This window comes from Gossypium hirsutum, chromosome D11 (assembly GCF_007990345.1).
Source record: "Gossypium hirsutum isolate 1008001.06 chromosome D11, Gossypium_hirsutum_v2.1, whole genome shotgun sequence".
NCBI classification, from domain to species: domain Eukaryota; kingdom Viridiplantae; phylum Streptophyta; class Magnoliopsida; order Malvales; family Malvaceae; genus Gossypium; species Gossypium hirsutum.
The window spans coordinates 72,607,408-72,623,464 of record NC_053447.1 but is presented as its reverse complement, the minus strand read 5'-3'; the positions used below and the strand labels follow the sequence as shown (position 1 = coordinate 72,623,464).

Here is a 16,057-nt window from a genome sequence, read left to right as displayed (position 1 = left end):
TTTCTCATGTTTGCTTTGTATTTTGATAGCAAATTTAAGAAGGTTAGTATTGAGTTATTGATTGGTTGTATTGTGAGTTACAGTTTTAAAAAAAAATAAAGAAGATCTGAATCGATTTCATAGTTTAAAACCGTACGATTTAATAGTATATTCATTTCACAGTTTGTTTATCGTGCAAAAACGCAACCAATACAAAATCCTCTAATGAGTAGAATGATACTCTCTCTTACTCATATATGAATCAATAACCAAATCTTCAATATATAACTATTATTAAACTCGTATGGTTGAATTAATATGATTGTCGCGTCTCAATTAGGTTTTTTATTATGCCATGATATAAAAGAGATCTCTTCATCAAATATAATCTCGAAAATTGATGCCCAACATCCTTAAAAAGAAATGCTGCATGAGGAAGACAAAAGGAGGCTATGGTGTGATTTTAAAGGCCATTGTTACTGTGTTCTCAAGGTACTTCCTACTTCTTCCTTTGTTTCTAAATATTGACTTTGAAACTAAGGAATAAAATTGGTCATCATTTTATCAAATGATTTTCATTTAAGCAAACAATTAATTATATGATTACACCACTAAACATCAGCTTCATCATTTTCAAGTCCATCCTCAACTCTTTTAACAAAAATTAATGGTAAAATTTCACTTTCAACCCCCTAAAGCAATCTTGCATGTGGAAACCAATATATAGATTTCGAACCATACAAAGGTAGTTTGAAGATAAGGCATTGAAGGATTGAAAACAAAGAAAAAGAAAAGGAGATTTTTGTAAGACAAGGTCAAGGTTTGATAAGTGGGATTTAGTTGGGGGGAAACTAGTTGATGTCTGGCAAGTGTTTGGAAGACAAGGATGTTGCATCCGATGGCACCCCTGAGACCGACTCATATCTGCTCCTTAAACTGGTTTTTGGTACTATTCAATGTCCTCATTCCAACCATTTACTTTCTTTGCTTGCCTTGTTAACAAAAACTGATTGGTCAAACCTATAAATCTTCCACATCACTGCTTACGTTGGGACAACCTCAGTTATCTGTGTCAATCCACATATTCTAGTACTACGTTATCAACATGTATATTTTGAGTGCCATAGGTCAAATTATAAAATGATAAAAATATAGACTATTAAAATGATAAAATTATATTTTTACTATCGTAAAAATTACCCTTCTAACACAATTTTTCTAAGTCCACACTTAATTACCAACCAAAATGAGATGGGAAGGGCAACTACTGAACATAATTACACTAACCATTAATTTGACTTTTTTTTTTGAAAAAAGAAAGATAATCCATCACTTTAGAAAGTTCCTTGTTTTACTTTTTTTTTTTTCAATCACATTTATTTTTATATTTTCATCACCCAAAATTATTATATTTTTTACAATATTACAGAGTATGAGAGTTCGAATACGTTTAAATCCACTTTATTCTTCAATTTACGGGTAAAGAAACTAATAAATAATTTAAGCAAATGTATTGAAAAAAAAAACCCATTAATTAATGTAAATTCATAGCTAAAGTCAATCCATCCTATCAAAACTATGACTAAAATTCTGTAAAAAAAAGCATTCATGAAATTGAAACATCAACAACTCAATTCCATTCTGACTTTACAAATAAAATTACAATTCATTATAGGAAGGATTTACAGTCCTAATCAACATTGCTTTGCATTTAAACCATTTTTTTAATAAAATTAACTTACAATTCTATAATCAAACAAATTATAATTGGATGAAATTAATATTTATTTGGACTTAATCTCAATTTTTTAAAACTTTACAGCTTTTGAGACAATATTTATTGGGTTAAAGTATAAATTTGTTACCATACTATTCGTAAATATTGAAATTTATCATCCTATTTTATTTTAATTGATTTCTGCCGTTACACTTTAAGAATATGGGTAAACTTACCGTTCAACTATTATGTGATTCGATTTTGCTTCTAAACTTTATATTTTATAAACAAATATTATTTCAAATATTTTACTTTACTTAATTTATGGTTTTTAGCTATTAAAATCATTTTTATTTTAATTTTACCTTCAAATTATTTTAAATCCAAATTTAAACATAAATCAAGCTTTAGTACCAAAATTCAATCGAATAAAAGTAAAAAATGTAAATTTTAATATAAAGTCAAAGTGTAACAAATGTTAATTAATGTAAAATATAGTGACAAATTTTATTTTTCACGTTAACCCTAACTTATTGTTACTTATTTAAGTTTTTTATTTTTTATTTTTATTATTAAGGATAAAAAAACATTTAACCCGTAACTTTTTTCAACTTGGTCTCTAACTTTCTTTCAACTCACATTAGTCCTAATATTTAGTAACGTTTCTCAACTTAATCCTTAAACTTAGATCCTATTAAGGTGATGATGTGGCACTCAAAGTTTATGCCGCATCATCGCTTGAAAATTTTAAAAATCATATTGAAGCTAAAGATGACCTGGTACAATCTCGAAGTGTCGTATTATCATATCTTAACAAAATTCAAGTTCAAGGACCAAATGAGAAAAGCTGTCAAGTTCTAAGGTTAATTTGAAAAAAATTCTAAATTCAATTAATTTTCAAATTTAGGGACCAAATAATGTGTTAACCCTTATTCTTATTATGCATTTTTTAGGTAAATATTATTATGAAAATTTAAGCCGATTGTAAATGTAAGATCATGACCCAACAGGCCTCAACACTTTGCTTAATCATAACCATGAAAATGGCCCAAAAACAGATGGATTTATTAAAGGGAAAAAAATTGCACTTTTCATGCTCCTAGATAAATTATGAATTTCATATCAGTTCTACAAAGGGGGAATCCAAAAATTGTTTTAGGGGTAAAAATTGAATTGTAATTTGTTAATAGGTTAAAATATAATTTTATTATGCATTAATTTATGATTACATTATTTTAAAAGGATTTAATTGAATATTTTTCAATTTTAAGAGATCAAAGTGTAATTTAACCATATATTTATAATTTAAACAGGAGCTACATAACAATTTTTTTATTTTTAGGGGACCAAAGTTTCTGCCTACCCTTAATTTTGTCCTTGATTCTACATTAGAACTCAAAATAATTTTGGACATTTTTTTTAAAACAATCTCGGTTTTGATCATATCTGCTTTTTTTGATACAATGTTTAGAACTACCCATAATCCCTCCCTAATTCATAAACAAGAAGATAATACGCTTCAACACACTTGAACCCAGTACATATGTATTTTTATTTAAGACAAAATGTGAGACTTAGTGGACCAAAATCAGCAATACCTTACAAGTTGTATAAATGGTTACATTTAATGTCAAAGTCAATTCTAGAAGTACATGTAATGTGGCATTAAGGACACTGAATTTGGTTTGCAATTGAAAGAGTATCATGATCCCAAAAACCAATCATGAATCCCACATCTTGGAATATAACTTTTCACAAAAATTTGTATCACTCAATAAATTTCGAATTTTTTATTACTTCTTTTTAATAATGAAAATGAGACGGGATGGGACGGATTTTTTTTCATATCTATATATTAAATGCATATTGAAATTATTATAACCATCGAATAGAGTGGGATGAAAAGGGATGGCATATATAGATGTATCCAACATCATAAAGATAGTAGTGGAATCTAAATTTTAAGATCCATGACAAAGTGAGACGAGTGAAAAGACAATGTATGCCAATAATGAAGTGATAGTGAATTTAGCAATATTTAACTACTTACCCCTAGGTGTATATACAAGGACAAGTGGTTGGTCCTCTAAAAATGATAAAATTATCTTATAACCTCTTCAAAATTTAAAAATTATAAATTAGTATAATGATAAATGTTGACACCATTTTTTTGAATGAAAACGGGGTCAATTTGGATTTTGAAAATAAAACTAAAAATGGGAGTCGCCACCAATCTTTTTTCATGAGGTGTGATCGGGTCACCTCGTAAAATGGTTGTTTTTAATAAACGATTTAGATTTTATTAAAACAACGATTTTGGTCTACGGAAATTAGAAAAATGGGTTCGGGAGTCGGTTACGCACGAGGAAGGATTAGCACCCTCGATACGCCCAAAATTGGTACCTAGTTGATTAATCAGTGTCTTAGTGCCGAAAATTGAAAATTTGAAGAATTTTAAAAATACGATCCTTAAAAGAAACTCTGATAAGGTGAATTGAAATATAAGACTTTCTCGTTCCGAAGGAATATCACATCCAGCACGTTAGGACACGATATTCTATACCATCGAAACCAAGATCACCTTATAGTTTATTGAAGCCATACTTTGAAGCTTTAAGAGGATATTTGGCTATTTGGTCGAACAAGAAATCGAAACCCAGCACGTTAGGGCACATTTTCTCGTTTTTCCAAACGCGAAATATTGCCTCATTTAGAAAAATTTTCTTTTTGATGTTTAGTGTCAATGCTTGACAACAATAACGAATACGACAAGGTGAGCAAAGTAAAGTGAGTAACAACAATGCAATAGGCCAAATGAAATGACGAGGCGATTACATACACAAAGCATACAAATAAATAAATAGAACTAACATTAAAAAAAAGCACAAGTGTACATGAATAAATAAACAAGCACCAAATAACAATGATGACAATAAATACAATTATGTAAAAATGTATACGCATGTATAATTTAAAGCCCTAAAATAAGAAATGCATATAAATTATAGAATATGAAACATAGATAAGTATATACATATATAAAAAATCGGTAAGTATTATAAAAATAAAAATGTAAATGTGTTTATATATTTACAAATCGTGATAATATAAAATATATGTATGTGAGTTATAAAATATGTGAAATATGCAAAAAGCATTTTTAAGAATATAAAGAATATATATATAAGTATGTATATGATGTAAAATATGCATAAATATATGTAAGTATATAAGAATTATGAAATATGGAAAATATATTTAAGTAGGTATAAGTATGTATATATACATATATATGAATTAAGATGTATGTATTTATGTATATCTATGTATATAAAGATATGAAATATAAAATATAAAAAGTATATATTTATAATAAATGAAAAGTATGCACGTAAATATATATTATAAAAATGTATGAACAATTTGAAATTATGAATATTAAAGTATTTAATATAGATAATAATATATAAGATGATAATATATGAATTTAAACCAAATAAATAAACAGAATCAAAAAACTTGAGATAAATACTAGTCAATCTAAAATAGTTTAAGATAAAACAATATACAAAAGAAAATCTTAAACAATAAAAGAAACAGTTTTTATAAAATATATGAAAATTTTTAATGCAAAACAATTTCAAATAAATAATAAATATATAGGCTTAAAACAAACAATGATAAAATAGCATATATAAAAAGGTTAAACATATTAAGGATGTGGTTGAAACGAAATAAAAAAATGGGTCTTAAACTGCAAATACATGAAACAGGTGGCTAGGGGGACCTAAATAAATTGCGCTGAGGACATGAGGGATCGATTGTGCAATATCTCCCGTCCCTTATGCGCATTGCTTTGCGCGGGACCGAATTGGAAGAGGGGCGAAATTCTATGGTCGAAATTAAAAGAAAGAAAAGGCTGCATTAAATGGCGCTGCAAAATCGGAGGGACCAAAGACGCAAATTACCCATTAGGGCAAGAATGCGCTGGTCACTCTCCTTCAAACGACGCCGTTTTACTGCTAATATAAACCAAAAAATATTTTTTCATACTTCACTTTTTCATATTTTCTAAAAAACTGAAGGAGCCTCAGTTTTCTTCTCAACGCCCCCCCCTTCTCAAATGGCCGACGGTCTTCTCAAGACCTCCGTCGCACCACCAAAGTGGCCGGCGACCGGCGCCGAAGAATGGGCCCGTTAGCCCCTGCTCCGTGGCATCCTTGTGAGCCAAAGCTCCCTCAACCCATGGGAGTCGAAAACAAGGGAAGTTCTCAGCCTCCCGGACCCGATTCGGGCGATGGATGAGAGACCCTCCGACGGCGCAACCATGGCCACTTCCGGTGAGTTCCCTTCCCCCTTATTTTCGCTTTTGTTTTTTATTAGTTATTTAAGATAGATTTGCAAAAAGCGAAAAAAAGTAAAATAAAAATAAGATAAAACAAATAAATAAGAGAAAACGAAGAAGAAAATAGCACAGATTCAACCTTTAAATTTCTATTCAGATTTTGATTTCTGATGTGGGCTTTTTACAAAGAAAATCGAAGCCCCCCCTTTTTCCAAAAAATCATCCGTCCCCTTTGAAAATCTTTCCTTTCGGTTTTATATTGGATTACAATAACAATAAAGAATGCTCTTATTCCTCTGTTGTGGCTGCCTTTTTTTGTTTGATGTGTTTGCAGGGTATGGCCGGTATGGGCATCATGGTGGCAGATGCTTGGGCGGTGGCAGCCGGTGTCAGACGCGTGGGGGTAAGGGGCCGCTATAGTGGAGCAGGGTATGGGCAACGGCGCCAGAAACCTTAGGGTTTCTGGCTTTCCAAAAAATTTGGAGACTTGGGCTTATCGGGCTTCACTATTTTCGGGCTGGTGTTGGTTTTGTGTATTGGGCTAGGCCCAAAATTGGCCTGTACAATAAATTTACTGTTTAGCTTTCTAAAACATTTAGGATTCCTATTTAATCCCATAAACCAATTTTCTAACTGCTTTATTCAACCCTGTACGTTTCTTAAGCTTAAATGATTGAAAAACTCCAAATATATGGTGTTAATTTACACAGTAAAAAATGCAGAAAAAGTTAAAACCCCTAAGCTTAACGTCAATGCATTTATGGCTTATAAAGAAGAAATCAAGAGACTTATCTAAACGATGTGGGATAATGGATAATGGATGAATGATACTCACATGCCTTTGGTTCATGGAACTTTGTGGTGGAAAACAGCAAGTGAAGGACATGATGATGGGGCATTTTGGAATGTAGTAATAGTTTTGTGGTGTACCATGTCACATGGATTTTATTACACACATCTGTTCTATTTTTGTGACAGTATGGAAATGCATGTCCCAAACGACTTGGAAGTCAAACCCCAAAACTGCAAAACCACCAGATCTAATCCTTCCAACAGCTGTTCTTTTTTCCTCTTGTCCTCACTATTACAATTTTTAGCCATATTATCTTCTCGGTTATATAGATAAAATTTAGTAGACGTTACCCTTGTTCTTAATTTCAACCATTAAATTAAACAAATTGGTATAATTTTGCTTTCAATCCTCTTTACTTTTCAAACTTTTAAATGTTTGAGATTTAGTCTTTTTACTCATTTAAACATTAACATCCAATTCGTAACATGGTTAATCGTTGAAATAATTTCTATCTCTATTTGATGCGAACCATTATCTCAATTCGCATTATTTATTTAAATAACGACTGCAGATTCAAATTTTGGTGTTTAAAATTATTGGTTACAAAATGTTTATAATTTTAATTTTATATATATAAAAGAGTTTTTTGTGTGGATTTGAATATTCAAATTATATATATATATGCAAATTTAGATGTCCAATGAGTAATAATCACAAACCTATGGTGTTATTGAGCTGAATATCAGTTTACAATTGCCGTGGCCAAGGAAAGTGCGTGTCATCGTCCTTAGAGAGTAGGATTCCTTAACGATGATGGTGATGATGTGGGTCACATTTCATTTTAGGGTATAATAATGGGAGGCTTGTAGGCGACCAAAGAAGAAGACAAGCTTTTAGGGTGTTGCTTTTAGGGTTGGCAAGAGCTGGTTCTATCAGTTCTTTATTTATCTGAAACTCCCTCTTGATTTGATTTATTTAACATCACTAAAAAAAATACAATCTTGATCTACGTGTGTTTTTTTTTATATTTTCACTTAAAATCTGAATTTCATCTTGATTCAATTTATTAAACATCACTAAGAAAAATCCGATCTTGACTTACGTGTTAGACTCTCAAATTTTATGTAATAAAATTAACTAAACCAAATATATATTGATTTTATTCAAATCAACCCAAAACAACCCCGAAATTATAATTAAAAAAAGGATTTATTGGAAAAACAAACCCTCAATTTTTTTTTAAAAAATCAACTAAGTCCCTTCGAACTTTTTGCATCCAATTAAACCCTTGAATTAACAATTTTGATCAACGAGATTCTTTGACCAATGTTGGTCATTAGAAACTAACGATAATAATAACATGGCGGTCCATATCAATACCCACGTCAGCCTCAATTATTGTCATGGCAGTGACACATTAGCACTGATTGCTGGCATAACGTCTTTTAACAGCCACATCAACGTTGTTGTTAGTTTTTAATAGTCAATTTTTTTTTTTATAAAATCGGATTAAAAGTTGGTTTAAATCATAAAAGATTAGGATAACTAATAAATTATTGGGTTGCTTGTTGTAAAGCAAAACTTAGATAAGCATTGATGGAATAATAATTTGATCCCCAATCATTTGGTCTTGGGATGTTTTCAACTTGGCTTTAAATTCCACTTCTAGATTTGAATTATTATGTATCTTGCTCCCAATAATACCCTCCTCCCAACATTAGGGCAACTCCATTACTTTTTTATTTCTTTCAATAATCCAACATTAAAAAAACTAATTACTACTTTAATCATGATTGTTGGTTCTGTTTTTTGGCATGTTTGGTTAAATTCCATCATTAGTCTTTGTATTTTGCTTAATTTGCAAATCTAATACGCATATTTTCTTAAATTTTGAAATTTCAGTCTTAACCAAACGATATTTGTTAAATCCATTAAGTTGTATTCTGTTATTTTCTAAAAGTTGATGTGATCAGCTTGGTTTTTTCCCCCAAATTTCTCACAAGCAAAAAAAGAAGAAATGGTTGACATGCATGTTCTTGTCAATATTGAAATTCTGAAATTCAAAAAATATAGGAATTATGAATGATTCAATTAAAAAATATGGATTAAATCTATAACTTTGCACACAGTAGAAGGCTGATAGAAAATTTTAATCAAACAAGTTTACCTGCTATCATTTAGTTCATTACTAAGGTACATGGATTAAACCCATAACTTACGCAGAGTATAGGGACTAATTACATAATTAAACATGTTTCTTTCTAAACAATTTTGACATTTTCTTAATAAACAAAACAGCTAGAGTTGAATGCTAAATAAAAATATTGCACAAATGATCATTACTTAAAATTAAAAAAAAAAAAAGACTCCACACTTTCACTCAACACAAAAATTTCCATGTTTAAATACATTTTTAATATCTTGATCATTTAATATCGATTTAAGATTGAAACGATGCGTATCTATCCATTCCATCGTGATACCGATATTTATGATATAAAATATTAAATTACTATAAAATATTTGAGAAAAGTAATGTTAAAAATAAATTAATGATTTTGATGTGAAAATTGGTTGTATGATTGGCTATAAAATCATATAATGCAATACCAACTATTTGTATAGTTTTGGAAAAGAAATCAATCATTCTACAATAATGATCCTAAAGATTTATGAAATAAGCACAAGCCAGCATCTACTTGAAAAATAATTAAATAATAATAAATTTTATAAAAAAATTTTATTCACAAAACTATTTAAAAATATCTTAAAGTCTTAGTACCGTCAGTAGAGATTAAAGTTTTTAAATTTCGAGTATATGGATTCAAGTTCCACTTTATGCGGGTTATGTTTAAAATTATAAGACAAACATGTTGTTTTGTAATATTTAATTTTACGTATAGTAATTTTGGTCATTTAACTTTAAAAAGTTGTAAAATAGTCACTAAACTATTTGAAAGTTTTTTATTTAGATTACTGAGTTAAGTTTTTTAAAGAAAAGTCTAACTAGCGAACTCCAAAGGATTATTCGACGAACCATACGATAGATCACTACCCATCGATGAGTAGAAGAACGCATCTTAGATCCAAGTCAATCTAATGGTCAATACAGCAGCGGTGAGAGCTTTAGGTTGGTGCAGACAGTGCGGACAGAGAAGGCCATACAACAATGATTTCAAATACCAGTGACTTAAAATAAAAACTTTCGAATAGTTCAGTAACTATTTTGTAACTTTTTGATGTTGAATAATCAAAACGCAAACTCTAATTCGATAACCATTAGATGAAGATGCGTATGATTATCGAAATAAACATAAACTCTTACCATTGTACCAATAACTTGTTGCGGCGAGAAAAAAATCGATTTTGATGGGTAAAAATAAAACACCCATCACCAATAATTGGTTTTAATAGCATATATGTTTATATATAATAAAAGTATTCTATTTTTTAGATAAAAAAGGAAAAACAATATAATAATAAGTCATAGTCATAGACATTGAGCCACCCATGCAATTAAAATAGGTTGAAATAATTGAGAGGAAAGAAATTAGAAATGATCCTATCAAAAGACCCAATCCTCTCCACCACAAAAACTTTGTCTTTATGTCTTTTTCCTTGTAAGTAACCATCTATCATATAATTTATAGGTCTTTGAATGAGGAAGAAAGGACTAATTTATTTTTAGTATCCCCTTTTCTTATCATTCTTCCGTTTATTTATACTAATCTTGTTATAATAAACGTCGATAATGACGATAGGATGATTACAAAGCAATACAAAAAGAAAAATAAGAATACGCAGGTTTTACGTGAAAACTCTTTCGAGACCACGGACAGAGGAAAAAATTCACTAATATTGAAACATGAATGGTACAAGAGAAGTTTCGACTACATCTATTTAAGGATTGAAAAACCCTGTTTTAATCAAAGTCAAATAGTAGAAGTATACGGGCTTCGGCCTCTCACCCCCACAGATCTCCTTATTTTGTCACTGTATTTATTTATTCAACAAATAACAGGATTCGGGTCTCACAAACTCTAACCGAACTAATTAATTAAACTGAAAATAAATAAATTTGACAGTTTAACTAATATCATATACAAAATTGGTCAAATTCAAGGGCGAAGGCGAAACTAAAAAATTATTTTTAAAAAAATCAATAATGTATCAGAAAATTTTAGAGGGACCAAAATACAACTTTCCTAATAAATAATGCATAACAATGATTAATATGCTTAAATCTAACTTTTCGTATACTTAACAACAAGTATTAGGATAAGTCCTTTTCATATTACGTCAATGGCGGCATTACCTCCAATTATACACACATCTCCATGATTTTTTATTTTACTTCTTTCATACCCTTTTTTTTTTAAATATATGCAATTATTGGTCTTATTTTTTAATTTTAATTATTAATTTAATTAAGAATATTTAACAATTTTTAATAAGTATAGATATTTTTGCCATGGAGGCTTTCAACTCCAAATTTAATCGAATTATTCTTTTTGACGAAAGAGTTAATTATTGTTGAAGTTTTAAGAATAATAATTTAATAACTGGTGTGATCATTCATGTGCATTTTATGAAAATAAAAAAATAAAAAATATATAATTTATTAAAAAGTAATCCATGTCGATAATAAAATACATATGAATTGGCGCACATATTGCAGTGTTTTTCATTCAAAAGAAGCTAATTAGAGTAAATTTTAAAGGATCCAAAAAGATTAGGACTAAAATGAAACAAAATAAACATTAGAGGATGCCAAAAGAAAAAATCATTCTCTTTAATTAAAAAAAGGTAAATTGCAGTAGTGGTCACTTAATTATTCGTAAGTTTTTTTGGTCATTCAATTATTAAAAGTTACGAAGTAATCACTCAATTATTCGATTTTGTTTTTTTACCAGCCCGTTGTAACTTTTAAAATTGGCATAATAATAATTTTAACACTCAGCATTTAGACATCTTGTAATTTGATTTTTTTTTTGTTTTGGATTTTTGTTTTATTTTGTGATATTTTCACCTAAAAAGTAAAAAAAAAACAAATTTATTTTAATTATTTAATTTTTAATTAGAAATTATTAATTGGAAAAGAACCATTTCCACCGCATTATTTACGGTTTCTTTCCAATTAGTGACATGTCATTGACACATAATTATGATAATTTTTTTACTCTGAACCCTAAACACTGAACGAGTTCGGGTTTGAAGTTCAAGGTTCGAGTTTGAGATTTAAGATTAAGATTTAGGTTTAGATTCGAGATTTATAGTTTAAAATAAAAAAATTAGTAAAATTATATGTGAATTAATTAAAAAATGATATTAAGAGAAGATTTCATAAAATAATTTTTGGACGATATAACGAACATTTGCAACAAAATTCTGGGGAATTCTAGATTTTGCTTAATAATAAAAAAACTAGGATAAATTGGAACCGTCAAAATTAGGACAACGTGTGAAGACAGTCTTATATGGACAGCTAACTCGGTTTTGAATTTTTTTTTCTTTAAAAAATAGGTAAAAATATTGTTGTTTGCAAAAAGATTTGATTTTTCTTTTTTAAATAATGAAAAAGGAGCCAACCATCTTTGCCTATAAAAACGCTTTTAGCTTCTCATCTTCTTCCCCCCCCCCCTTTCCTTTCTGTTCTTCATTGTAACACAATATTACACTGTTTCCTCTGTTTTTGCTCTGTTTCTTGCCATTCTTTAAGACTCTTAAGGTATATTGATTCATTCCAGCTTTTGCTTAATTCCTCTGTTTTCCCACATTTCCTTTCTGGGTTTTGTTCATTGAAGTCTTTGTCCTATAATGAAAACCCCATTTTCTTTGATGGGGAAATTGGGGTTTACTTTGTTATTAATCGATGGTTTTTGAGTGATAATTAACTTCATTTCCATTGATTTATTCAAGGTTTCCTTTTGATCAAGATACAAAAATGGAATATGAAAACCAATACAGGCTAACTCCAAGGCCTAAATATGATTGCCTTCTATTCGGTAAGCTAAATAATGTACTTTAACAAACACCTTGTATATGTTTGAATAAGTGCCTGAGAAAAGAATCGAATAACCCATTTTTTTCATTGAAATTTGCAGACCTTGATGATACCCTTTATCCTATTAGTTCTGGTCTTCAAAGAGAATGTGGAAAGAACATCAAAGGTAAAAGGGTTTTGCATTGATGCCCCTCCCCCCCCCCCTCTTTTACAAGTTTCCATTGTAATCCAAATGTTAAAAAATGAATCCCATTTTGTTTTTGCAGATTACATGGTCGAAAAGCTTGGAATTGAAAAGGACAAAATTGTTGAATTGTCCAATGCTTTGTACAAGAATTATGGGACAACAATGGCTGGCCTTAGGGTATCTATTTACCCTTTTAACATCCTTGTCATTACACATAGATATAGTAAAACATATATAATATATATTTAATGTGTAAATTTCTTTCTTTTTGCTCATTTGCAGGCTATTGGTTATGACTTTGACTATGATGAATACCACAGGTAATTTGAAAATTAAAAATTGAAACCCCCTTCGTTTTCCTCTCTTTTTTATGATTGATCTTTTGACTTTTTTTTCCCCATGTAACAGTTATGTTCATGGAAGACTCCCTTATGAGAACTTAAGACAAGATCCTCTATTAAGGAGTCTATTGCTTAGTTTGCCTGTTAGAAAAATTGTAAGTATTTGATTAGTAAATAGTGATGTACCCTTCTGCATACTTTTATTACATTGTCACCTAACAAAACTTAATGTGTGTTTTGTTTTCTTTAGATCTTTACAAATGCAGACAAGGACCATGCTAAAAAAGCTCTTAAAAAACTGGGATTAGAGGACTGTTTTGAAGGGATTATTTGCTTTGAAACCCTTAATCCTATCCATAAGAACACAGTTTCTGATGATGAAGATGACATTGAATTCTTGGGATCTTCTGTCACAAGAAATGATAGTCTTAAAACCCCCGAAATTTTCGACATAATCGGCCACTTCGCGAACCCGAACCCCGACGTAACATTACCCAAGACACCCATCGTGTGTAAACCGCAAGAATCAGCCATCGAACGAGCTCTCAAGATCGCCAAAATCAACCCTCAAAGAACAGTAGGATGATTACTTCCTATACAAGCTATTTAAGTCCCACCTCCTATGTATGTTACTGATTGCTTCGTTTCATTGCAGTTGTTCTTCGACGATAGCGTACGCAACATCCAGGCAGGAAAACGCGTCGGTCTTCACACCGTCCTCGTAAGTTTCACACGAAAAATAAAAACCGGCCCTTCAGAACATATGGATCAAAATGGCTAATTCAAAAACTTATGCAGGTTGGTTCTTCTCAAAGACCTAAAGGTGCAGATTATGCATTAGAAAGCATCCATAACATCAAGCAAGCATTACCAGAACTATGGGAAACGGACATGAAATCTGAAGTCAACTACACAGGACAAGTTGCAGTAGAAACATCTGTGACGGCTTAGATCATGTTATATGTTTTTTATGTCTTTTTTTTCTATTATAGGAAAAAAAAGAAAAAGGGCCATCAATGCCTAGTGGGATCATATTGTCCACATCCCTTTGTTCATATGATGTAGATGCATTGTTCTCATCTTCATTATATAATATATATACATATATCTATTATACGAATAAAAAAAGAGGAATTTTCATTTTTCCCTTTTTAATGTTAAATCTATGCTTCCTCTTGTTTTGGATTACATAATTAGTGTTGTCTTAATCCAATTGAAAAATCGTATTAACCACGATGCCAATATTATATATAATAATGGAGGTGTTGTTTATAATATTATATGATTTGATACATGAAAGATGGATGGAACATTATTAAAAAATTGAAGAATATTTTCACACTAGAGCTAAAACATATTTTAAAATCTAAAGTTTAATTCGGGTTTTAGAGTTGGTTCAGTTTAAATTTTATTATTTGAACCAATTTGTATTGTTCGAACCAGATTGAAATTAAACAGCCAATCAAACTCTTAAATCATGAATTTACGTGAAAATTTTCGACGTTATTTAATTTTATGCTGATTGAGCTTATGACATGAACTCAGAATATTATTTGAATTTGAAAATTTTTAAAACTTCAACTTTAGAATTGTGCTAAAATCAGTAAAAAATACTGAAGGTGAGTTTAGATAAGCGGTGCGTTTACCTGCAGTTAGTGTAAAAACAGCGGTGGCGGTGAGATTAGCTACCGTAGCGATACTGTAACGTGAGATAAAAAGTAAGCTAAATACACCACACCACACCCAATCGCCCATCCAAACCCACCCTAAATATTTAAATGCAATAACTGATGTTGAGAAATAAATGAATTTGGTCCCCCACAATAATGGTTCTTGGTTTCCATGGTTGTAAGAATCAATCTTGCTTCAATTGTGGGAATCTTCACCATCACCAGCTTTGGAACTTTGCAGAATAACCCAGATTCTACTGCATATAAATACCCAATGTCCTGGAAAATGCTTGTACCAACAAAAACTTTATATATAAAATATATATATACACTGGGTTTTGATGTATTAGGTTTTCAATCAAATTCTATTTTTAATCTTTGTAATATTCGTAAGTTAGTCTGGTCACAATTTATTTTTATACTTTCTAAATTTTAAAATTTTAATCTTAACCTGGATTGAAAAACAATTAAATTCGTCAAGTCAAATTTTACTATCAGTCTTGTACTATGTGCAAATAATCTTTATATTTTTCGAATTTTGAAATTTTAATCAAACTCAAACATTTGTCGCTACACCGTTCATTAGGTAAAAATACCATGGAGGCCATTATACTAGGAATCGGATTGTATTTTGACTTCTCTACTAAAAAATGAGCAAATTAGTCCTTATACTTTAGATTAAAGAACAAATTGGTCCTTTTATTAAAAATTTCATCTATTTCTACTGTTAAAAACCGGCGTGACTGATAGAATAACTAGACATGTACCTCATTCTAGCTGCCCTATCAGTCACACTCGTTGTTAACAGTACAAATGGGTGAATCTTTTAACAGAAATAATTAGTTTGCTCTTTTATCTAATGTACAATGACTAATTTACCTATTTCTTGAGTAAATGGGTAAAATGCAATCTGACCCCTAATATAGGGGCCTCCAAGATTCCAAAAATAACAAAATAGCGCTTCGTGAAATTAATTGCTACCATTTGAATCAAAACTGAAATTTCAAAATAAGGCGAGAAA

General features: G+C 30.1%; 1 protein-coding gene across 1 annotated transcript; it reads left to right on the top strand.

The window, feature by feature from the left end:
• The first annotated feature begins 12,402 nt into the window (after window positions 1-12,402).
• LOC107898835 (uncharacterized) lies at window positions 12,403-14,521 on the top strand. Its single transcript, XM_016824389.2, has 9 exons — window positions 12,403-12,562; window positions 12,754-12,839; window positions 12,939-13,004; window positions 13,105-13,202; window positions 13,308-13,345; window positions 13,434-13,521; window positions 13,617-13,943; window positions 14,022-14,087; window positions 14,165-14,521. Exons 2-9 carry the CDS (start codon window positions 12,779-12,781, stop codon window positions 14,315-14,317), a joined length of 897 nt encoding a protein of 298 aa, XP_016679878.2. The 5' UTR covers window positions 12,403-12,562; window positions 12,754-12,778; the 3' UTR covers window positions 14,318-14,521.
• Window positions 14,522-16,057: the final 1,536 nt, after the last annotated feature.

Excerpts from the sequence above, each read along its gene's own strand:
- LOC107898835 (XM_016824389.2), top strand. The coding sequence starts at position 12,779 with ATGGAATATGAAAACCAATACAGGCTAACTCCAAGGCCTAAATATGAT. Across the intron at positions 12,840-12,938 it reads ATATGATTGCCTTCTATTCG|ACCTTGATGATACCCTTTAT; the intron begins GTAAGCTAAATA and ends TGAAATTTGCAG. Across the intron at positions 13,203-13,307 it reads CAACAATGGCTGGCCTTAGG|GCTATTGGTTATGACTTTGA; the intron begins GTATCTATTTAC and ends GCTCATTTGCAG.